This window comes from Microcebus murinus, chromosome 9 (genome assembly GCF_040939455.1).
Source record: "Microcebus murinus isolate Inina chromosome 9, M.murinus_Inina_mat1.0, whole genome shotgun sequence".
Lineage (NCBI taxonomy): Eukaryota > Metazoa > Chordata > Mammalia > Primates > Cheirogaleidae > Microcebus > Microcebus murinus.
Window position 1 is genome coordinate 101,161,652 of NC_134112.1, and position 24,821 is coordinate 101,186,472.

General features: G+C 44.1%; 1 protein-coding gene across 3 annotated transcripts in view; it reads right to left on the reverse strand.

Moving 5' to 3' along the window:
* PAXIP1 (PAX interacting protein 1) overlaps positions 1-22,991 on the reverse strand; it is a 60,282-nt gene extending 37,291 nt beyond the window's left edge. For 2 of the 3 annotated variants that reach the window (XM_020289634.2, XM_076006754.1), the window contains exons 1-5: positions 22,878-22,991; positions 19,353-19,487; positions 14,801-14,844; positions 11,425-11,488; positions 3,524-3,637 (exon numbers count right to left, since the gene is read on the reverse strand). In XM_020289634.2, the coding sequence (XP_020145223.2) occupies positions 3,524-3,637; positions 11,425-11,488; positions 14,801-14,844; positions 19,353-19,487; positions 22,878-22,958 (438 nt within the window). In that variant the 5' untranslated portion in view covers positions 22,959-22,991. Of the gene's footprint in view, positions 1-3,523; positions 3,638-6,364; positions 6,511-11,424; positions 11,489-14,800; positions 14,845-19,352; positions 19,488-22,877 lie in introns of those variants that run through there. The other variant, XM_076006753.1, reaches the window with a different exon arrangement.
* Between the last annotated feature and the right edge of the window lie 1,830 nt (positions 22,992-24,821).

Here is a 24,821-nt window from a genome sequence, read left to right on the forward strand (position 1 = left end):
TGGCCGAGGGAGCGTCCCACAGACAACTTTCCAATCAGGTTCCACCAAACATTCAGGTAAAAGAGTTATCGGTGGCACGTACGTTAATTTTTCAGGAAAGCAGCTACCAAAAAAAAAAAAAAAAAATCAAAGGATAATCATTCCTATCTTATTCAAAAAGTTCCTAAAAGTTGGTTGCTTATCTTTAAAAATTAGATTTTATTGGAATATCACATCCCTAAGGGCAACATCACTTAAGGTTTTTACGTCATTACAACAGACACATGATGGTCTTGTTTGGTAGCTGTTATATTCATGACGATTCTACTAATATATAAACATATAAGCTCATATGTATATATATGTTACACATACATAAATATATTAGTACTTTCACTGTCTTTCGGGGTAGCTGTGCTTGAACATTCAAAAATCCTGTATAAGGTGGGCATGGTGGCTCACGCCTGTAATCCTAGCACTCTGGGAGGCCCAGGCAGGAGGATTGCTTAAGATCAGAAGTTCAAGACTAGCCTGAGCAAGAGTGAGACCCTGTCTCTACAATAAATAGAAACAAATTAATTGGCCAACTAAAAATATATGGAAAAAAATTAGCCCGGCATGGTGGCGTGTGCCTGTAGTCCCAGCTACTCGGGAGCCTGAGGCAGCAGGATTGCTTGAGCCCAGGAGTTGGAGGTTGCTGTGAGCTAGGCTGACGCCATGGCACTCTAGCCCGGGCAACAGAGTGAGACTCTATCTCAAAAAAAAAAAAAAATCCTGTATACTTTTCATTGACAATTCCTTTCTTTTTATTTTACATGTGGGCATTATGGTTTCTTAAAAATTATTTAGGAATAATAAAATATGTACAGACTGGGTAACTGTCACCAAAAGGGGTGGCAGGTGCCTGTGTTTCAGTTTCTTCCTAGTGACCTGCAGGACTGACTTCCTAGCACACTATGAGCATCACTGCACCGGCGCTTGGTAAGTGCTCACTAATGGCTGCCTGTTGTTATTTGTATTATTGGCAAATACAAATCCTCATTTTAGCAAGTATTTACCATTGCAGGAGAAATGCAGTAAGACTAAATAGTAGTTTTGAGCTGGGCACAGTGGCTCACGTTTGTAATCCTAGCATTTTCGGAGGCTGAGGTGAGAAGATCACATGTGGCCAAGAGTTTAAGACCAGCCTGGGCAACACAGCAAGACCCTGTCTCTATTTTTTTAAAAATAAATTTTAAAAAAAAGAAGAAGAAAAAAAATCAAACAAAAATAAAATGTTCCTTCTTCCCTATGTTTAATTAGTTCTTTTAAATCTGGGAAATTAAAATTAGAAAAGCAAAAAAGACATATATTTCTTTTCTAGTCTGTAAAGTAAATCAGGGATGAAAAATAAATAATGTAAGACAATATTATAATTCTATTATAGACTAGATAAGATAATCCCTATATACACAAGCATACTGCACATATATATATACATATAACATCTTGTTTAATATCAACTTTAAAAATACATGGAGTATTTCCTTTTCTAAAAATAACTACATAGCATATTTGTTATCTTATTCACGAGCATGTTTCAGCCAAATAAAATGATTTTTTTTAAGTGCTTCCATGTTGGGATAAATAAAGCCCAATTAAAGTATTTATATGTATGTATCTTTTGGCTTAGACATGGTTTTCCTCCAAAAAAATTTTTTTTAAATATTCTGTTTTTAGCTATACACTTAAAAAATAAATCTAAAGTCAATAAATACTTTAAAATATATATTATACCCTGAAACCCAAAGAGTTACTAACGATTTATCAACAAAATATTTTAGGAGGGAAAAAATAACTCTTTAGGCTCTAGAACTAAAAGTCAAATCACAATGCAAAACAACTTTGATAAACCTACTCTATTTAGATATTGACTCTTAAATTATAATTTTGACTCTTTAGAAGTATTCACTCAGTTAAAAACTGTTATGGGCTGGGCACGGTGGCTCACGCCTGTAATCCTAGCACTCTGGGAGGCCAAGGTGGGCGGATTGCTCAAGGTCAGGAGTTCGAAACCACTCTGAGCAAGAGCGAGACCCTGTCTCTACTAAAAATAGAAAGAAATTAATTGGCCAACTAAAATACATATAGAAAAAATTAGCCAGATATGGTGGCACATGCCTCTAGTCCCAGCTACTCGGGAGGCTGAGGCAGAAGGATTGCTAGAGCCCAGGAGATTGAGGTTGCTGTGAGCGAGGCTGACGCCACTGCACTCTAGCCTGGGCAACAAAGTGAGACTGTCTCAAAAAAAAAAAAAAAAACAAAAACAAACTGTTATAAAGATTTCATTTTCCTATTAAACTAGCTATGTAAAAGCAAAAGATTTTTAGCTATAGATCAATATTAATATAAAAAGAACCAACTAATGTAACCCAAAGGTACTATTTATCACTTAAATTGTCATGTAAAATATAAATTTTTTTACATAAGTAAAATCTAAGAGTCACATGATAAACTTTCAGTTTCTTGGTGAACAGTGTGGCTTACTAATACTAACCAAACTCACTGGCCCAAAATCTACATTATGGTCAGAAGACTAGCATAATGAACAGCACACATTTGTGGATCACTTCTGATTAGTTTTAAAGATTGTATAAAATTGAATACTCTTGGTAGGGTGAGGTTTGTATGGTTGTACCAGCCTTCCACTCAATGCACTCAGATGAAATAATATAATAATACTGACTCAGATTGAAAGCAAATGAAAAAAATATGAAGGCAAGGACTGATATATGGAAAAAGTTAATTAGTTAAAAGACTTTTCTACTATAAATATACTAAACTTGATTCTAAAAATTACAAACAAAAATTGTAAAAAATTTGCTGTCCATACAATAGTGGTTCTCAAATTTTAGTATGCATCAGGGAATCACCCCCCAGCGGGCTTGACCAAACACAGACTGTACGCCCGTCCCCCCCACCACCACGTTTTGATTTAGTAAACCTGGGAAAGGGCTGGACAACTGCATTTCTAACAAGTCCCCAGAGACCCGCCTTGTGGAACAAAAATCCATATGGCCACACCAGTGCTTAGGGATGAAAGCCCTGTGTTTATCAAGACAAATGTAGTTTTTACATATTCTAGTTTATTGAGCAGGAAATGTATCAAAAACTTCATCAAATGCATGTTTATAATTATACCTGGTATAGATCTTTTAAACAATTGTGAAGGGGACCAAAAATACATTTTTTTCATGAATAAAAAGGAACCAAAGTTTTACTAGATTTGAAAGGAAATTATAGAGATTAAAAAAAGTTCCTATTTTCCCCATGAAATAAAGCCAAATTTCTTTATATTTAGAAGTCACATCTGGCTCGTTATATAATTTACAATCATCTCACATCTAATGTGAAATGAAGCTGGATTATAAATAATGTAAACCAATATAATCAGCTTTTGTAAATGGAATCTAATAACTAACTTTAAAGAAGCTCAAAAGGGACATCTGATTACTGGAAATACTCCAATGACGTACAAAAAGGAGAATGCGCACGCAGTGCTTACCCCCTTTGGTTCTGGAACAATCAGGTGTGTGCATTTCTTATTGAGCGTCAGCTGGCAGTCCCCCCCGTAGAACGTGACCAAAGCCCACAGGGCGCTTCTGTCTTCAGACGACACCTGACACAGAGTGAGAAACAAGGCTCTTACCAAACACTCTGATCTGTGCACACTTATATTTTTACCTCACTATTAGAATACAGTGTGATAGCATAACAATTTTACTTTATCTACTTTGCCCCTTTATTAAATGAAATTAACCAAGGAATATTAGTGGAAAAACAGAGAAGCTTTTTTTTTTAACTATTTGATTATAATAAAAACTTTATTCCTATCACAACAGTTTTTATGTATAAATCACTTATTTTTGCCTTATCACCAAAGGAATAAAAAAAATTTATACCCACATTTCAAAAACTGAATGGAGGATTATTTCAGTCTATAACCATAAAAAACACAGGGGAAAAAAAAAAAAAAAAAGGAGAAAGACCTAATACTCCATTCCAGCTTCCATTTATGTCATTTCTAAAAATGCTTAAATACAATTGCAATATCAAAACTGTATTTAAGGAACTGCTTAATGCTAATGGATAACAAATACTAATTATGAAATGGATAAAATAAAAAGATAAAAAATATAGTGGTTTGTCAGCCCAGGGAAAAACATGGATATTTTTTTAAGACACAAAAAAAGAAAGAAGGCAAGCATAAAAGGAGTAATCCCCATGCTTGCATAGTGATGAAGACTCCAGCTATGATGGCGTGTTATTAACAGGCTTTCACCGTAACAGTAAAAACAGCTACCATTTATTGCCTGCCTACTATGTGCCAGGAACTGTGCCAAGTGCTTTGTGTATATTCCCACTCCTTAGAGCCGCCACGTGAAATAGGAATCATTAGCCCCGTTTTAAAGACAAGGAAACAACCAAATTATACCTAATAATTGTAAAAGCTGGCTTTTAAAACCCAGGTCTGTCTAAACCCAGGTCTAAGTCCGACCTGTACTTTTCCACTGTTCTATACATCTTCTCTAAGGCAGTTACTACTGGGAAAGTAAAAAATAACTTCTAGAAAAAATAAAATTTTAGAGTCTGAGAGGAAAAAGGAACATTTAAGAAAAATAAAGATACGAGTATTAATTCTAAGATAATCATTTAACCAAGTAAATTTTTTTCTGGATAAATTTATTATAAATTGATGATTATGGTTGTTGAAGAATCCTGAACTTTGTCTCAAGTTAATTTTTTAAAGTATTGATAGTATAAAGTAGCACATTAATTTCTTTTTAATTTCTAGTATGCAGCTTGCCAGTAATCTAACATTCTTCATCTACTCTCATCTACTTCACAAATATTTCTAGAAATTATGTTGTATTCCACACTACTCTATGAATATTAATGAGAACATAGTAACTTTCTAAAATCACTTTTCAAATCATTATTTTATATTGCTTTAATTTCAGTAAGTCAGTGCCACATTTCAGAAGATTGGACCAGGTTATTTTTATTATAGGCTTTCACAAAACATTTATATCCTGCAGCATTTGGAGAGTTGAGATTTAATTACATGATAACACAGATTAATCCAATGACTCATTATATAATCTCTATTCAAAATGAAATTAAAAACCATAATCTTGATATGCCTTTATTACCAAGATTTGGCTATATGTCAGTTAAGTATTATTTTTATTTTACTGACTGCAGTAATCTAGCCCTCTATCCTTCGTGGCCTGGTTCACAGACGCAGGCCCAACAGGATGCGGCGTGTTGCTGTGGAAAGAGCATCAGACAGGGAGGAGAGCAGGAGACCTGGAATTAGCATGGTGTCTCCAACAACTAGCTTTTGTCAACTTGGAAAACTTCCATGACCCAGATTCCTCACTGCTGTACGTTTGGATTAAATGACTTTGAACATCCACACCAGCTCATTTAACGAGTCTCCATGAGCACAATTAATAATGAAGAATGCTCTTTCCACACCAAAATGTTAACAATAGTTACTTAGTGGTGATAGGATTATGGGGACATTTTTGTTTTTATACTTTTCTGTATTTTCCAAATTTTCAAAAGCATTAATTTTATAATTGGGGAAAAGTACCCTTTTTAAAGCCATTTTTCCAAAATACCAATCTTATGCTGGCCAGTAAAGCTCAGGTGTCTCCTCAATGCCCTCAGGCTAAAACACAGAACCCCCCCCCCACGTGGTGTCCAGGCCATCTCTGGCCTCCTTTTTTCGTTAGTGCCACCCACATGCACCTTGAACCCAGCCATACTTAGATGACATTCCTCAAACACGCTCCGCCGTCCCGGCCTCACCCAGCCCTCAGCTCCTCCTCCTCCGAGACCCAGCTCAGGTATCATTACTGCTGCAACCCCACAAACAAGCTGGACAGAGATCTAAATACTTCTCACACCCTATGACTGCTTATTCGTCTCCCACCCCATAAGGCAACGAGGAGGAGAGGACTAGAATTTCATCTCTGTGCCACCCCAGGAATAAACACTCTCCTTTAAAACGTCAGGAACGCCCTCCCTTCTCCTTCAGGCCTCACCACCCCCAGGAGGACCCTCCTCCCTTCTAGTTTATGTGACTTGCTCCCTATTCCATCTTGGTTATGAACTCTAACGCTACTTACTAAAGACTCGAGTCTTACAAAAATGTCGTCTTAAACTTCCTTGGTATCTTTTACAGTACCTAGTACAGTGCAAGGCACATGGGTAGGCAGTCAAGAAATACTGTTGATTGAGACAGAATGGAAAGGACTTTCATTTTCAGTCTTTGAGATGTAAATTATAACCTGGCCAGGCTCTCCATTAGACTCCTGACCTAGTCCCCGAAACCTACCCAGCACATTACAACAGAGGCCTCAGCCTGCATCAATACCGCGTCAGGAGGAGGAGGATGATCTCTGTGCTTCCCAACTTCTGCTGGCACAAGCTCCCTTCCCTACCTCTCCCTGGGAGAGCTCTGGAAGACTCCAACAAAGAGCTCCAGCTTGTATCAACACCCTGACGGGGAAAAGACAGAAGGTCACTGAGAACCACCAAGCAAACAGTCCTTTTGTAGAGGCGGGTCCTGCCTGGCGTGTGTGTGTGAGCGCGTGTGCACGGGTGCCGCGGTGTGCGGACGAGGTCTCCACCGGGGCAGACTAACCAGCATGATCGCTCCCAACTGTTTGTTTCTATACCTGGTACCCACTTGCGTTTGTGCACATGTTGCAACATACCATTTTTATTCACACGTCTGTCCCCTTCTAGACTGTATGCTGAGGGGAAACCACGTCTTAATGACTCTGTACTCCTTTGCATTCATTCTTCCAGTCACAAAGGAAGTACTCACCAAGGATTTGTTGAACCAAAGCCCCTTAGCTGCACACTGTACATAGGTTTATTAATATATCTTAAGACCAAGTTAACATTTTTTAGCAACCACAAAATATCAGAGCTCCCAGTGCACTTTTCTTAAACTAAAATTTCCAGGGTTTCCTCACATAAGCTACTATCGAAGTCTCCCCGTCCTTATTAGAACAATCTTTCTCAATTTAAAAAGAGTGTTTTCTATGTGACCCCATGACACACTGGGGTAAGCGATGAACTGTGACAGTAAGTATACTAGGTGACCCATAAAGAGCATATCGATTCTGGGTTCTGATTTTTTATTTTATTTATTTTAGCGTATTATGGGGGTACAAATGTTAGAGTTACATATATTGCCCATGCCCCCCTCCCCCGAGTAAGAGCTTCAAGCGTGTCTATCCCGATATTTTCTTACCTAATGAATTTGCTAAAAGGATACAAAATACTATCAAAGAGCTTGCTGATAAATTCATCTTTTTGTGCGCCAGACCCAGCCACTCCCCTTGACAAGGTTAGCACCTATATAAAATTCTGCCTTTCACCTGGAGGGGGGTGAGCAGTACCTCTGCTAAGTTTGTCCCAACAGGCCCCTTCCCGGACCATGTGATCAAATGACACTCTTCCACCACTAAGAATCTGGACACTCGTGTTCCCTGACAGCTTGCTCACCCAACTGTTTCCTCCCCCTGCCCCAACGGGGACTACACTGGCATCTTCTCAGCCCAGAGCCCAAAACCTACATAGCCCCGTAAGCCTGCGTGACGCTCACTGAGCCAATCACTGCGCCTGTATCACTTACTGTCACCCTTTTCCTCCTGGGTCACAGATCAGGACTGAGGGAACACATGAAACTAAGTACAACTCTCTCCTACCGACTTATGCTTTAAACCTTTATCTAGGATGCTGCTAATGCCCAGCAATTAAAAAAAAATAAAAATGATTCAGTCTGACTTTATTCTTGGTTTCTAAAAATAACATTCTACTCCTCCAATATTATCTCTATTATTTTCAAGCTCCTTTTTCTTCTCCAAATGTCTTTACATGTTACCCAGAGCTGCATTCCCAGTTATCTGCTCCTCTCTCTACCATGCTCCGAGGGATTGCCCTTCACGCCACAGCACCTCCGGGCCCCTACGTCTGGACAGCTCGACACCCCAAACTACACGTCTTACACCAGTGTCGTCACCTTCACTCACACCAGGTTCCCTCTGCGCTCCACCTGCTCAGCGATGCTCCCACTGCACGGGGGCCGGCATCTGAAACCTCGCCGCCGCCTCTAGCTCCTGCCCCACAGGAAGGCACCCGCCACGGGCCTGGCACAGAGCTGCACGCAGTGTCCCCAGACACCGGGACCCGCTGAGCCCCACCTGCTGCCGGGTTCCCTGTTCTACCTGCTACCTTGCACCTGGGTCTCCACCCTGTCGGAACTCCAGTCTGCCCTGCCCGCACGCCACGCTCAGCGCTCACAGACCGGTTTCACCTGCAACCACCACAGGTGAGTGTCACTTTGTTTGCTTTTCTATTTCCCAAATTTTCTGATGTAAACATTTATAATCCAAAATTAAGTATATAAGAAAAAAAGTGAAGAAGCATTCTGCTGCCTACCATACCCATCCGAACTCACAAACCTTGGTTTCAAGGCTTGCTATCATCTCCAACATCCTCCTATCCGACCACTTTTCCTTCTACACCCAGACACATAGCCTTGGCTCTGACTCGGTCTCCTCATCGCTGCCTCCTGTGCACTGCGGATCTCTCCCTCCATCCTGCGTTGTGTGCAATGCCTCCCCCGCCCCCCCCGCCTCTCCTCCCAGCCCACTCAGAGCGCACACCCACTACCAAGGCCTTCCTCACCTTGCAGCCCAGATGGAGGCCTTCCTTCCTGAACCCACACATGCAAGCCTGTTTCCTGATTTGGCATTCTGTCATGCATGTATCATGTGTACAATACCTCATTTATAATGCGTACTACATAACAATCTATTACAAATATCATAACCTCTGTTGACTGTAACTATTAGTTCTTTCTTTGCAAGGCTAATAGTATTCTCTGGCGCTAAATTCATAGGGAAGGTTTAACAATTTCTAATTACCTAATTTAAAGCCCTGTGATCATCTTATATACTTTTGTTCTTCTCATTTATTTCACCAAGTCTGCTAAATCCCATGTCACTGTGACCTTGATCTCTAAAAAACACCCCCAGGACTCCCTGGCCCATCCCAGGCTCAGCGTGGCCCTTCTTCCTCTGTTGTTTTCTCATGCAATTTGAATCCTGTCTGGATAATGGGCTCTGAGTCTCAGAAACCCAGAAATCCAATCAATGTAAATAATTACATAATAAATTCACATTATAGCCAAAGTACACTGTTTATGCATAAGTAGTAATAAAAAAATGTTTTAAAAACTTTTCTGATGTTGATTGTAAATTTGGAACATACAGAGAAGTATAAGGAAAACAATAAAAATTACATGCAACCATACCACCCAGCTTTAAAAACTTTTCATTTTAGCCAACTTTAAAGATCATTCATGTAAACATACACTTAAAACAGACATGAAAAAACACTGTAAATACAACATCAACAAAATTCCTGTTTAAGAGAAAAAAAAGAAGCAATTTTGCTTTTTTTAAGGCTCTCCATCAAATTGATGTAGTAAAAACAAAATGAGAGAATTTTAGAGAACTTCCAGAATTTATACAAGATAGAAACAAAAACACAGAAACCACAGATAAACTAACTTACTTACTTCTTAGACAAAGGAGAGAAACAAATCCAGACTGGTAGTATCCTTTGTATTAACAGTTGAGTCTGGCCAACAACCTAACACTACGAAACCAAAATTACCTAGTTCCCTAATCCTGTCAAACATACGAGGAAATGTGAGGTTATGATCAAATTCCTTTCCATTTCACCTAACATCTTTGATATGCCCCTTTCTCAAAGGTTTGCATATAGAAGGAAGACTAAATAGTTTCTCAAAAATACCACCTACAGGTGGTATTTTTGAGGTGTAGGTGGTATTTTTGAGGGCACGGTGGCTCTCAGGCCTACAGGCCGGGCACGGTGGCTCACGCCTGTAATCCTAGCACTCTGGGAGGCCTTTGCTCGAGGTCAGGAGTTCGAAACCAGCCTGAGCAAGAGAGAGACCCCGTCTCTACTACAAAGAAATTAATTGGTCAACTAATATAGAAAAAATTAGCTGGGCATGGTGGCGCACGCCTGTAGTCCCAGCTACTCGGGAGGCTGAGGAAGTAGGATTGCTTGAGCCCAGGAGTTTGAGGTTGCTGTGAGCTAGGCTGACGCCACGGCATTCCCTCTAGCCTGGGAAACAAAGCAAGACTCCGTCTCAAAAAAAAAAAAAACACAAAAAATACCACCTACAAGCACCAAAATGACAGCCTGGGATGAGGTTGTCAGGTCAAATGAGATGGGTCACTCTACAGTGCACTTCTTCCTGTCTAAGGACCACTGATCTGAAACAAATTATTCCATGTAATTTAAAAACAAGTTTAAACAATGCCAATTTGATTTTTTATTATAGTTTATTATAACTTGAGGTTTCTTAGCTGGGGGTTAGGAGGACAAATACAATAAAGAAATACCAAATATTCACTTCTCTCACTACCTAGAATTAACCACTCTTAACATTTTGGTCCCTTTGCTCAGATATTTCTTATATATTTCATTTTGATGATATAATATTGTGAATACCTATGTTATATCATGCTTTTTTCCTTTTAAAACATTTCTCTGATCTTTACATATTTCCATAAAACATAATTCAAAAATAGCAATGCAGCTGTTGTATAAGTATATATAATAGGTTTCCTAAACATTTCCAAATAGTGGATGATTGTCTCTGATTTTACCATCTTATAAATAATGCTGTGAACACCTTTATATGTCAATCTGTCCTTACTTCTATCAACTTGGGATAAATTTCTAACAGAAGGGAACTGCGGGGGAGAACAGAATGAGTACTTTAAGGCTCTTGACACTGCTAACCTTTTCTAGAAAACTGTTACCTTGATTTGCCTCGTGCAGGCAATGAGTAGGGGAGTTTTCAGCATATCCATTAGCATCGAATGCACTGTTATAAATTTGATGAACAAAAATTCTTATCTCACTGCTGCTAAAATGTTCGTGTATTTGAATATAAAGAATATTTAATGCTTTGTTATACTTATTATTTCGAATTCCTCTTTATAACCTGGAAATTCATTATGTTTCTTTATTTATTAAGACAATTCTTTGCTTGTATTTCTGACCGAATTTTCCTTGTCATCTTTTAATTTCATTTTTAGTATTTTTTCATATTCAAGTTTTAAATCTTTTAAATTAGACCATTTTCACCCGTTAAAAACTTTAAATCTTAAAAGCATGGATATTTAAATATATTTAAGGGTGTCGTAAGTTCATACTGAATATACAGTTTATTAAATAGCTTCTCTAAAACTGGTTAACAAATAGGTGACAAATGCAATCATAGAAAAACTCAGAACTGTCATATGCAAATAACACAAGACCCGCTGTAACCATGCTTACCTGAGAAAGGCAGGCAGTGATTCCAAAAAATATTTGACATGACTCCGGGGAAAAACCATTTACTCTGTTTTATAGTTATTAAGATCACAATGAAATAAGATTAGTGCAGCCTATATTCTGCTAACAGACATTACCCACCCCTCCCTCCCACTCAGTCCATTTATGAAAGCGACAGACCTAAGATGGCAAAGAGAGTGCAGGGCAGACCAGAATAAAGAGGAGCAGTTAGCACAGAAAGAACTGAGCAATTTTCTATAAAGCACATTTTAAGATCCAACCTCTGCCCTTACATAATAAATCAAATAGGCACGATATACTCATGGGGGAAACCATTTGACCTCTGATAGCTAACTATGCACACATACATAAACATACATGCATATACACATGCATGCACACATATGGCACAGCAACTATTTTAACAGCAAATTTAAAATATCTTCAGTTTATTTTACAATGAAGCATTAACGTGACTGCTTCTGCTGCACAACAGAAAGAATCTTTCATAAAAGAGTTCAGCTGAGTTCTAGCTTTATTATCACCACTAACTTAGTGAACCTAGGCAATACAATTGTGAGCTTCAATTTCCCTTATAAAACAAGAGTTGGAATAAACATATAGTTCCTACCTAGGTCTAAAACTGACTTTTAAAATTTGTTCAAAATGATTACTGAGGCAAGGCATGGTGGCTCACACCTGTAATCCCAGCACTCTGGAAGACCAAGGTGGAAGGATCACTTGAGGTCTGGAATTCGAGACCAGCCTGAGCAAAAGAGAGACATCGTCTCTACAAACAAACAATAGAAAAAATTAGCTGGGTGTGGTGGTGCGCAACTGTGATCCCAGTTACTTGGGAGGCTGAGGCAGAGGATCGCTTGAGTTCAGGAGTCTGAGGTTACAGCGAGCTATGACGACACCCCTGTACTCTAGCTGGGGCAACAGAGCGAGACTCTGCCTCAAAAACAAAACAAAACACCAAAATGATTACTAAGAACCTACTATATGCCAGACACTGGGAATGTGGCTAAATATGAGGCAGACATGATCTCTATGTGCCTATACTTTATAGTCTATTTAAAGCAAACACAATGACTATTTTTGAACAGTGTGAAGTGTGCAGAAATTAAAATGGGTTAAGGTATTAATATTACTTCTCTTTCCCCATAGGAGAAAAATATACCTATTAAGATAGGGGAATTAAGAAAAGTATCAGATTGAAAATTCTACTACAATTGTGAAGTCTCCCATATAGGTAGATAGATATATTGACTAATTTTATAAACATCTGAGACCTCCTCAACTGAAATAAACTCTGGAGTCCAACTTGACACCTTCACCCCCATTATCCAAGATCTGTTTTCATATTCCTATCTAGGCTCAGGATTGTCTCCTCCCAAAGACTTGGGAAACATTAACAAAGGCAAACCTCAGAGTACAACGTCTACCAGAGAGTATGGGGGATTGGGTTCCCTTTTCCCATTCCTTCAGGCTTCTTGTGCATAGGCAAGTAAGAGCTCAAAAGAGATGACCAGAATGTTTATAGCAGTATGATTTACAATTGCAAAGATGTGGAAACAACCCAAGTGTCCATCAATACATGAGTGGATTAATACAATGTGGTATGTGTATACCATGGAGTTCTACTCAGCCACAAAAAAACAACGGTCATCTAGCACCTCTTGTATTGCCCTGGATGGAGCTGGAGCCCATTCTACTAAGTGAAGTATCACAAGAATGGAAAAACCACCACATGTACTCACTATCAAATTGGTATTAACTGATCAACACTTATGTGCACGTATAGTGGTAACATTCATCAGCAGTTGCACGGGGGGGGGGGGGGGAGGGAATGGATATATATATTCACACATAATGGGTGTGGTGCGCACTGTCTGGGGGATGGACACGCTTGAAGCTCTGACTCAGGTGGGGCAAAGGCAACATATGTAACCTCAACATTTGTACCCCTGTAATATGCTGAAATTTAAAATAAATAATAAATAAAGGAGATGACAGCTTCTTAAGGAAGTACTGTGTGGAGAGTAAATGACCTAGAACAGAAAAACTAGCTTCTCATGCTCAAAAATATCCATCCCTCTTCCAGTTTTTTTTACCTGTGCTTATACAGAAAACAAAAACAAAATAACAACAACAACAAAAAAAACACCCAGGAACTAATTCCCTCCAACTCTTTACCCTATAGATGAGAAGATGAGAAATATTAGAATTTTTCAGTTGGAGTTGCTAAAGTTCTGCACATCCTCCAAGAACTACTGTTTTTTTGTTTTGAGATAGAGCCTCACTCTGTAGCCCTGGCTAGAGTGCCGTGGCGTTAGCCTAGCTCACAGCAACCTCAAACTCATGGGCTGAAGCAATCCTTCTGCCTCAGTCTCCCAAGCAGCTGGGACTACAGGTGCACACCACCACGCCTGGCTTATTTTTTCTATTGCTGTAGAGATGGGGTCTAGCTCTTGCTCAGTCTGGTCTTGAACTCCTCAGTTCAACAATCCTCCCGCCTCGGCCTCCCAGAGTGCTGGGATTACAGGCGTGACCTGCAGCACCCAGCCAATAACTGCTTTTAAAGGAATGTTTTCTCTGTTTATTTGAGGTCCTGGCAGAGCCACAGGGTGAATGACATAATCCCTTGCCAGGTCTAAAATTTTTAACAACATAACTATATGGTATCAGGTATTCTTAAAAGTGATTCCCACATCAGGTGGTGCTTGGTGTGACTCGCCAGGGAAGCTCATCCTTTCAAGAGTGACACAGGAGCCGTCAGGCCAGGCAGAGAGAGCAGGAGGCCCGCAGCACGCGGCCTTTCAGATCCCGCCGCAGTGCTAGAGCGGGCACACAGCAGGCAGTGCGCCATGAACACACACAAGCACGCAAGGAGGCTCCCTGCAGATAGAGTTGTGTCTTCTTACAACTGTTTCCAGTACCCAACCCACAGCATATGTGTACTGAATTAATATGCCTTCCATCCAAAGCAATTAAAAAGATTAACAATGTATGTTATAAAACTAAAACTTTTCTTCTCATGTTCTCTTCCCCAATCTAGCCTTCAAATAGGTCATGATTTGGTTCACACAGACAGAATTTTAGAAAGATTCTTTGTCTGCCTAGCATCACGAAAGCCAGAGAGAACTAGAACCTGTGCCTGCCAGCTCCTGGCCTAGAGCTACTTGTCGCAGCTGGTCCCCCTTTTGCACGGGATAAGGTACATGAAGTGTGGTGAGGGGTGGAAAACAGGAGGGGCAGAGGATGCAGACAAAACGATTTGCCCTAACCAACGAACCCACTGTTCATTCAGTGACTCTCATCTCCACCTGCAACCCAGAGCTGCTCCTCCTCCCCTCCCGCCCCGGCGAAAGGATACGGCAGAAGAGCTCCACACTGCACAGACAGAGTCACCCAGGAAGGCTGAAAAAGAAAAGAGGACCTCGAATGAAAAACTGTTTTCAACTTATAATCAAAATGACATTATTTTACTAGTGTTGCTCCTAGAAATTAAAAGACTGTTATAACCAATCTTAAAACATCCAGATTACAAGTATGAATATTCAAGTCGTAGAGAAGATTAGTTATTAACGCCCACGGGGAAAAACCCAATTATAAAATGAACCACCACCATGTTTAAATAAAATGATAATGCACAGACATTTAGATTCCAGGTTTGCACACTTACTGGTGCCAGCCTCCCAGCCAGAGGGACAGGGAACCGCCCCCATCCCACCCCGCCGCCCCTGCACCCAGTCGGCCCCTCACCTGGCCCCTTCTCAAATCCCGAATCCGATCGAGTCTAAATTCATAAGGTTTTTTTTTAGGGAAGCCAAGTAGATACAATGTTTGTAAACCATAAAAATTACTTCTGTCTGGTAATTTATCATAAATTTCAAAACTCAGACTAATTATAAAACAGACTGCTTCCTTTTTGAGTAAGATATTTAAAAAAAATTATCTTCCTGTATTTAACCTTTAAAATTACACTAATAAATGAAGCTCTACTTCACAAAATAATACCTAAATATACAGTAATGTCCACATTACTATATTCTGGGCGCAGGTGACTTCCAGAAACTTCAGCCAACTGAAACATATATATATACTCATCACCTATCCATCAATCCATTCATCAAATATTTATTGAGAATCTATTTTGCGAAGAGATGTGCAAGATGCTGAGGATATAACAATGAAAAAGAGAAATGCAGTCTTTGCTCTCCTGTAACTCATGTTCCAAGCCGATCTTCAAACTATTTTTGTCATGTATACCTTAAATGAATTTCACACAAAGATGTGCCCCCTCATCATTTTTTAGAAGAAATATGTAATTTTTCAGCACAACTTTATATAAGCATATTTTCTGTAAGATAGGCATATTAAATAGCTTATAAAATAAGGAATGGCTATTCTTGGGATAATTATTTCATGATGATTTGATTTTACCAAAGGTTTTAACTTATTGGATAAGCTATACCAAATCTGAAAGAGAGCACTTAGTGTTTCTATCCAAGCTCTTTATCCACCAAAAATCTTCACATTTTTTGATAGTCTTGGGAAAATTCCAGTTAAACTGAAGGAATGGGCCAGCATCCTGGCTTGACTGTATTGGCTTTGACTCTTCTGAATACAGAACGTGCTCACGTGGGCCAAGCATTATTCCCAACAGGTACACCAGAAGCCCCTCAGAGCCCACAGGTCCAAGATTGAGCACTAAGTGAGGATTCTCTGAAGCCACTATTTCTAGCTGTCCCTTTCTCTGGTGTCCGGGATTTTCAGAGCCTGGGCCAACGCACTGTAAGACTGGGCTGGGTGATGACATGACTCTTGTGTAAAGTGGGAAGAGGCCACTGTGACACAGGCATGTTCCCAGACAGTTTTAGGAAGAGCCAACCTGGAAATGCCCCCTACCACCACCCACGCAACATGCACCCTGCAGAGCCTTCCCCCTGGGGACACGGGTGGGTATCCCAGTTTAGAGACTGCTGGCGTGGCGATCACAAAGTCCAGTGAATTAAGAAGGTGAATTAAGCTGAGGCCCTCGATCAGGTACGTCTAGATACAATGACGCAAAGTTAAGAAGTAGGCCACAATCAAGGTGAGCAAAGGTGTGATATATAAAAAAAAGAAAGAAAAAGAAGTAGGCCACAGTATAAAGCAGAAATGAAGAACTATAAAAACACAGTAATAAGGAGCTATTTATCCTAAAGGCAAAGAGCAATATACAAAAATAAACCCCCTACAAGTCAGCATAATTAACACTTCCAATGATGCCCCAAGACCACTGAGAAAAATATCTCTATTAAAAATACTATTTAAAAATTTTTGGTACCTGAAGAAGCAAGTTTTAGACATTTATAAAATTCAAATATGTAAATGATGGATAAACTGTCACTATGCATAAGCATGCCTTATTTTTTAAATGCTCTGTCAAATGTAATATCAAGGTAGAGCCAGGGATGTGCCCCTAGGGAGCCAGGTCTCAGCCTTCAGGCAGCTAAATGCAGACTCCACTATTAGCAGCAGGATCCAAAATAAGAACGGCCGATAGGTGCAGACTAAGAATATTAGGATCTACTAGAACTACCCTACAGTGAACAGAAACTACTGGGTCAGCTCTGAAAAACGCTACCACCCTGTAATGTAACACAACAGTCCCTGGACAATATAGGTGCTGCCACAAATTACCAGCTGGCTGGAATGCTGAACTAGGTACAGATGAAATATGCTGGCACCAAGTTTAAAGTACCACAGCCAAAGGGAGAAGGAAGTGGGATGGGGATATATTACAGTAAACTAGACTGGCAACACAGTGACAATCACAGAAGCTCACTGCTAATTGTACAAGTGATGGGTATTTTTATGCTGACTTTCTCAAGAGTACAAGTACTATGTAAAATGTAAGAAGACTGCTGTGTTTAGCCTAGAACTTTACCAAGGAATGATCACCACTCAAAATGTCACCTCATAGCTGGCGACTCCACCTGTGGGATATAAGGATCAGTCTGCATTTGTGTAGCAGTTACATTCAGTGATTCCGTACATAGCGGCATCTGAATATTTCATCCCATCCTCTAATACAGTGGTACCCAAGTACTCACACATTGAAACACACACTTACTATTATTTTCTTTCCTTTTATTTCTCATTTATATTTCAGTTTGGGCAATTTATATTACATATACTTTGTACATGAATTCATTTCAGGATAATAAAGGGAACGCTACAAAGTATTTATTACAAAGGGGTGGTTTAAGAACTACTGCTATAGTTGGTCAGGCAACAATGACCTAGGCCCCCAAAATGCATTAATAAGACTACTTTTCACTACAAAATCTGCATAAGATATGCAAAGCCACTTTAATGAGACAATAGCTCCAGGCTATTGCCTGAGTGATAGCAAGTGTAGGAAGGGAAAGGGACTGATACAGTCCCTAAAGCTAAGGAGAAGGAAGCAAACCAGGGACACAAGCATGGTCTAAGGAAGAGGGTGCCCTAGCTCACAGCCTTGTCCCTGTCACAAGTCATACAAAGTGGCATCAGGTGAACCAATCAGGAAACCTGCTGACAATCAGGCTTCACAAAGGACCTGCACACGAAGTGCGCCTGAGCCGGCCATGCTCAAACAAGCACTTTGTGCGTGAACGTGACCATCATATTCACTGCTGCAAATTAATACTCATTCTGACTTAGACAGCAGTCTCCCGAGAGTTTGGCTTATAAAAACCTTCTCTTGAGACATCCACTTTCAGGTTTATTTTCGAAATCCAGGTTTGTCAGCCTTCAAAGCAGAGTTTGAAACCCTGGACACTAGTGAGGTTACCACTTCCCAGGAGCCAGACAGTTTCTCTGCTCCCCAATTCTACTTAATGGCTGTCTTTCTTTCATTTTTTTTTTTTTTTTCTAATTTCAAAGACAGGGTCTGCCTGTGTTGCCCAGGCTGGAGTTCAGTAGCTAGTCACAGACATGATCATTGCACACTGCAGCCTCAAACTCCTGGACTCAAGCAATTCTCCACCTCCCAAGTAGCTGGGACTACAGGCACCTGCCACTGTGCCTGGCTGGCAATCTTTCTTAACTCCTAACACTGTTATTAAACCACAATCACTTTCATACTGATTTTTTTTAAGGCAAAAGGATTGAAGAGATGAAAAAACGGTAGTGGTATAGAACTATTTCTAAATAAATATCTGATAGATAAGAAAGAAAATTGAAGGATCAGAATTACCAAATTAACAAATTTTAAAAACATGCATTTAACAGCAGTTAACTCACTTACCAGCTGCAACAAAGCAGCACACAAACTCTGCACAACTTGCCCACCAGCTGAAGCCCTGATCTTTCACAACAAACTACTCATAGCTCAAGGTGGATAGCAGTCCAGATCGATACCAGGTGGACAGTATGAGTAATGGTCACTATGATCCTTGGCAGAAGGTAAGCAGCATAATTAATGAAGAGGATGCCCTTCAGCTGGTCTAACTGAACTAGGACCACTTGCCGCAGTGGGGATGGAAGTAGCCCTTCCTCAGGAGTTAGCTCTGGATGGGTCTAAGCTTGCTTTCAGAATCAAACACACTCTTACTATATATAATCCAAACACCCATCTGATTCAAGGCAACAAATCTCTTCCTACGACAGGTTTCCTTGGCTTAGAGAGCTTCCAGTCAGTGATAACATGAGATCACACCTATAGGAGGTATAAAAGATGATTTATAGTATATAGAAACCTTGCTGTATCTTGTTTTAACTGACGAGGCCTGAAGCAAAGGTAGTTTGAGATGTTAAAGGCCTTCATTCACCTGGCGACTTTCCACATAAAGCAAAACTTCCGCAAAGACCCTGAGAAGGGCTACCCTGAAACTTCAACGTATTGCTTGCAAGATACGCGATGAAAAGATATAAAACGAATTATATTTACTACTGACCTTTACAACAGGTAAGTCAAAGACTTCCCTGGCTTCTCCAACCTCTGGATTGTCCCCGTCCTCTGAAATTATGTGGGAGGCCAGCGCGTTGTAGGAGACTTCTTTAGCTTTTCCAGCTTTCAGAAGCTGAATAACCTAAAAAAACACAAAAAACAATAAAAGAGAAACCAACACAAACTAAAATGGAAAATACTGTATTGCATTCTTGATTTAAATAATTATTGGGAATAACAAATTTTTAATAAAAAGATACCATATTCCCCATATAAAATTAACAGCCTTTCCTTTTACTCTGAATAACATGTCAATGAAACACCTGGGGACAATGAAAAGCAGCAAACCTTGATTCACTGGCCAAGTATGGAAGCTACGCGTGCCAGGCCCTTGACATCGTCTGTCCTGAAGACAGACGGGACAGATGAGGACGCAGCAGTGACTGACTGGCTACGCACGTGACACTCCTGGGCTTCCAATGTAAAGGCTTGGGGATGGGCCGAAAGTTTCTACAACAGCAGATCCATGAGCAGAATCCTAACGAATTTATAGGTGTCAGACAGGCAAAAACACACAGTGTTGGGGGAGGGAACCGTGCTCAAGGCACTGGGCAGGTGTATACAGATCACACCATAAATGGTCTGGCTTCTACGCTATGAAAGGAAGTTTGCATTGCATCCCGAGGTGTCTGCACAGCCAGTGAGGGAGTGCACGCCGGGAAGCAGCACGGTCAGATTTTATAGAAAGATGACTGTCGGAGTGCCAAGAATGGATTAGGTTGACTACATGAGTCAAGACAGGAGGACGGTTAAGAAACAGCCGCAATAATCCAGGTGAAAGAGGCAGGTAACTGAACTAAAGCAATGTCACTAAGAATACAAAGAAGGAAGATGCACGTGAGAGCACCAGCCCTGGCGACTGGAGTGGCACAAGCAGGAGAGGAATGACCGAAAGGCCGGGAAGTAGCAGGACCATTCACTGAGGAGCGCGGCAGAAGAACAGAGGGTAGGGAACACACGAGCGTGTTTCAGTTTGGGCACATTGCTCTTTGAGGGCCAAGTATAATAGCTGGCAAGAGGCATCCAGTTCTATCTAGAAGAGGATGTGGATCTCCCCTGACAGAAAGTCGCCAGTGTAGTCTACAGATGGGAGAATGAGATCCCCAGAGGGTGGGGCACTGGGCCACCCACCGCAGCAGACAGTACAGGGGCAGGTGGTGGGGGCAGGGGCAGAGCAGAGCAGTGTCAGCAGAAGCCAGGGGAGGTGAGCGTTCAGGAAGAGCCAATGGTCAAATGCACCAGAGGTGGTGAGCGAGGCACAAACTGAACACACACCAGTGTGAAAGCAATGCTGTGCCCCCATAGCTAACGTGACCCACACGTGGGACAACCTTTTTAGAATATTTTATGGACCGTCAATAGGCAGGAACTAGAGCAGAAGCAAATGAGAAAGCAATGGTTGCTGGCCAGGAGCCACGTTACCTTTTGTTCTCCCCTTGACCTCTAAAAGCATCTTTAGCTTCTCACATCCACTCCACTCATCTCCCAGAAAAAGGCAATTCAACCACCCTCTAGTCTGCATCTCAGACACCACTGCCTTTTGTATGAGCCTTGCAATTCCAGCCTCTCCTGTCCACAGCTGCGCTCCCTCCTCCCAGAAAGACTCCCACATCCTTAGACAACGGATGCGTTCCTACCCTGTCCTTTTCTCTTCCTCTGCTTCCTTTCAGCAACAAACTTCCCCAAACACTCTAACCTGTCTCCAACCCCCTGCAGTCCAGCTCCTTCCATCAACACCACTGAAAATACTTCTTCGGAGTTTTCACGGACTTGGAGGATACCAAAACCAATAGCCTCTTTTCAATCGCCACACTGCTGAATCTCTATCTTAACAGAGTTGGATCTCATGTAACTCGCTCCAGATACAGTGATATCACACCAACGCGTCCCAAATATATTAATGCCTTCATTCCTCAGCGCACACATTCCACGTGCACAGAACAATCTTCCACTCTCTTAGCTCCTGCTGATCTCAAGACCCAACTGAAACGGCATCTGACTGACACTTCCCTGGTGTCTTCTACGCACTCAAGAGGAGAAATCTGCTCTCACGGTACCTATCACCTTGTCCTGCAACGTGTCCAAGTGTGTTACCTTCCCCCACCAAAAAGGGGTCCTCAAGGATAGGTACTGCGTCTTCTTTTAGCACACTTGGTACCTAGTCCAACGCCACCAGTGTCCAACACGTGAACTTTCTGTAAGATTCAGAGACTCAGATGTTCAGGCTCTAAGCTTTTCAGAAAATACGCTGTTTCAGATGAAAGTGGTCTGCCAGGGACATTTTCAAGCACTTAGGTTTGATTAATAGTTCAGCAAATATGGCTCCAGTTGGTTCAAGTCCCCTGTAAGAACCAAAGTCCTAAAATGAAATAGGAAAGGTAGGAGAGGGGGATTGAGAAGAACAGCGGCTAGTGGGGGGCGGGGGAACGAGAGAAATTATCAATACTAGATAAAGCTCCCAGTGTTACAGGCACTCATTTTTGACCACACTGGGCTCAGCACCTGTTTAACTCTTTAAACTCAAGGCTAGATGTCTTACCCTCCTGAAGTTACAGTGGGAAAATCCAAGAAAGTTCAAGCACGAAGACAACTACCAGCCTCCAGCCTCACACCAGTCCTTGCCCACCACCCAGTCTGCGGTAGCGGCTGCCGTTCCAAGCCTAATTCTCACCACCTGGCACCTCCATCCTCCAAGCTTGGCCCGGCTGCTGCGACACCCAAGCCGACGTAAGTGCACAGTTAAACTTCCAGAAAGGAGGCATGTGGAAGGCTCACCCGAACAGGCCACTGGACCACGACCTATTCCCACCAGGGACTGGTAGCAGCGTGAGGGTTAGACAGGCGTATTCCTCAGGAAAAACCCACAACAGCCTCTGGCGGGAGCCCAAACTGCAGGAAACTAAACGTTCGATGCGACGCTGCTGCTACCGGGTTATTTTCCACCTACTGTGCGCTTCAGCCCATTAGGAAAAGCGAGGAGAGGGGCGCAGCGCCACGCGCAGGGGCGCACGCAGGTGGGAAGGGCGCTGCTCGGCCCCGGCCCCGGCCCGGCCCCGCCAGGGGTCCCGTCCCCACCTGTCTCCAGGTCCCCTCGGCCCGCTCTTCTGGGAGCCGCGACGCCCGGGGCCGGGCAGGGCGAGGATGCGGCCCGGAGCAGCCCGCGCCCGCAGCGAGCCAGGCCGAGGCGGCGCCGGCGCGGGGCCCGCGGGCAGGGGGCGGTGGCGGGCGGCCCGGGCCGGGCGCGGGGCCGAGCCGGCCCCCACGTGCCCCGCCGCGCGCCCGCGGCCCCCTCCCCCACCCGCCCTCGGCCGCGGCCGCCCCGCGCCCGGCCGCCCCTGCCCCGCGCAGCCAGGCCGGCGGCCCTCGCGGACCCGGCGGACCGGCGTCGGGCGGGCGCGCGCCCGCGGCGGGAGCGGGGACGGGGGCGCGGGCGCGGGGGGCGCCGCGGCAGGTGCGGGCGCGGGCGCGGTACCTGCGGGTCGATGTCGCCCACCGCGTAGTACTTGACCTCCCTGAACATCTCCTCGGGAACTTTGGGCGCCTGCTCCGACATGGTCGCGCCGGCCCGGAAGGCTCCGCGGCGGCGCCCGGCCCCGCCCACCCCCCGCCCCCGGCGCCGGCCCCGCGCGGCCCGCTGCGGCCGGCGCCCCCGCTCGCCCCGCCAACCGCGCGGCCCCGGCCCGGCGCTGCGACTCCGGGCCCGCTCCCCCGCCCGCCGCGCCCCCGCCCGCGCAGAGCGCCCGAAGCGCGGGAGCCGCGCGCGCCCTGCGGGACGCACCATCCCGCCCGGCCGCCGAGGGGGAGCGCGCGGGAGCCGCCCGGCAGCCCGCGCCGCCCCGCGCCTGTGCCGCCGCCCGCGGCCTCGGGGACGCGGGCTGCTCCCCGCCCGCCCGGGGCACGGGGGGCCCGAGGCCGGCGCGCGGCGGCGAGCGGGCGCGGGGGGCGCGGGGCGGCGCGCTCCCCCCCGCGGAGGCCGAGTGAGCCGGTCCCGGGAAGGAGGGAACGCCCGGCCCCTCCCGGCACCACACGCGGCCGCTCGCGGGCGGCGCATGCGCGCGGGGAGGGCGGGCCGCGGGGCCGGGATGGCGGCGTCTCAGGCGAGCGCGGCCTCCTGGGCCCCGGGCGGCGGGCGAGTGGTGGCGTGTCCCCGCCGTGGCCCGGGCTACACCCGCGCCGGCCCCGGCTCCCGCGGTGACGGGACTTCCGCGGCCGGCGCCTCCCAGCCGCGGCGGGTACGTGGGGCCGGGCCCAGGTGCGGGGCAGGCGGGCGGGGGTCTGGCCCGGCCCGAGCTCGGACGCGCGGTGTGGACGCCGCCCCGGGCTCGGCAGCTCGAGGGCCGCGGGGCTGCGCCCGCTCGGTCCGCACTGGAGAGCTCTGGAAGGCGGAGCCGGGCGCGGGACAGGCCGGCACTCGGCGACGGCGGCCTCCGTGGCGCTGCGTCCGCGTCCAGCGCCTCTCCCCACCGGCTCGCGCCCCGCGGCCCCGGACGGCGGAGCGCGCGGAGGGAGACACGCCGGGCCGCGGGGCTGCGTGCGGCCTTTGCGCGCCGCGTCCCGGCGCCACCGCGAGCCGGAGCGACGCGGCGACGTGCGGAGTCTGCCCCCGTCCTGCGGCCGTGGAGCGGCTCGCTGGGGGAGTGTCGGCGGCCCACGACCTCCGCCCCGCGCGCCCGGAGCCATCTCCTGCCAGGCAGAAACCTTTTTTTTTTTTTTTTAAAGTAAATGTTAGTAAAATCAGTTTTTTGAAAAAAGCCTTTCAAAATGTGTCTGGTGCTCTAATAACCCCGATAGAACCGATTAAATCTGATTAAATCTCTGCTCGGGCTTATTTAAGTTGGCCCTTGTTGTTGTTGTTTTTTAGTAAAAGGCGAAAGATGTATTCGTTTTTCATTAAGTTGGCCTTTATTATGCCATTTTTCAGTCTGAGGAGAGAGAAGATCCGAAGGTAAAAGTTGATGTGGTCGGTTTATTGATCCCTGTGCAACGTGCACTGGCTCCTGTCAGTCAGGTGAATGCAGCTCTGATGGTCTTTCTGTCTGGGGGGTGTGTAGGAGGTGATTCTGTGGGGCAGAGAGTAAGGGGCACACATTTAAATATGCTTAATCTTTTGTCATTGCAACGTTATCGGGGTTTTTTTGTTTTGTTTTTTTGTTTTGTTTTCATTTGTCATCTGAACAATTTTAGCCTTATTCTAAGGTTAACAGATTTCTTTTACAAATTCAGGGTGAGCATCCCTAATCCCAAAATGCTCCAAAAAATGTTTGAAACTATCTTGAGCACTGACATGACCTCGCAAGGGAAAATTCTACATTTGCCCCCATGTGACAGGTCGTAGTCAAATCACAAACTTTGTTTCATGCACAGAATTATTAAAAGTATTACATCAAATTGCCTTCAGACTATGTGTAGAAGGTGT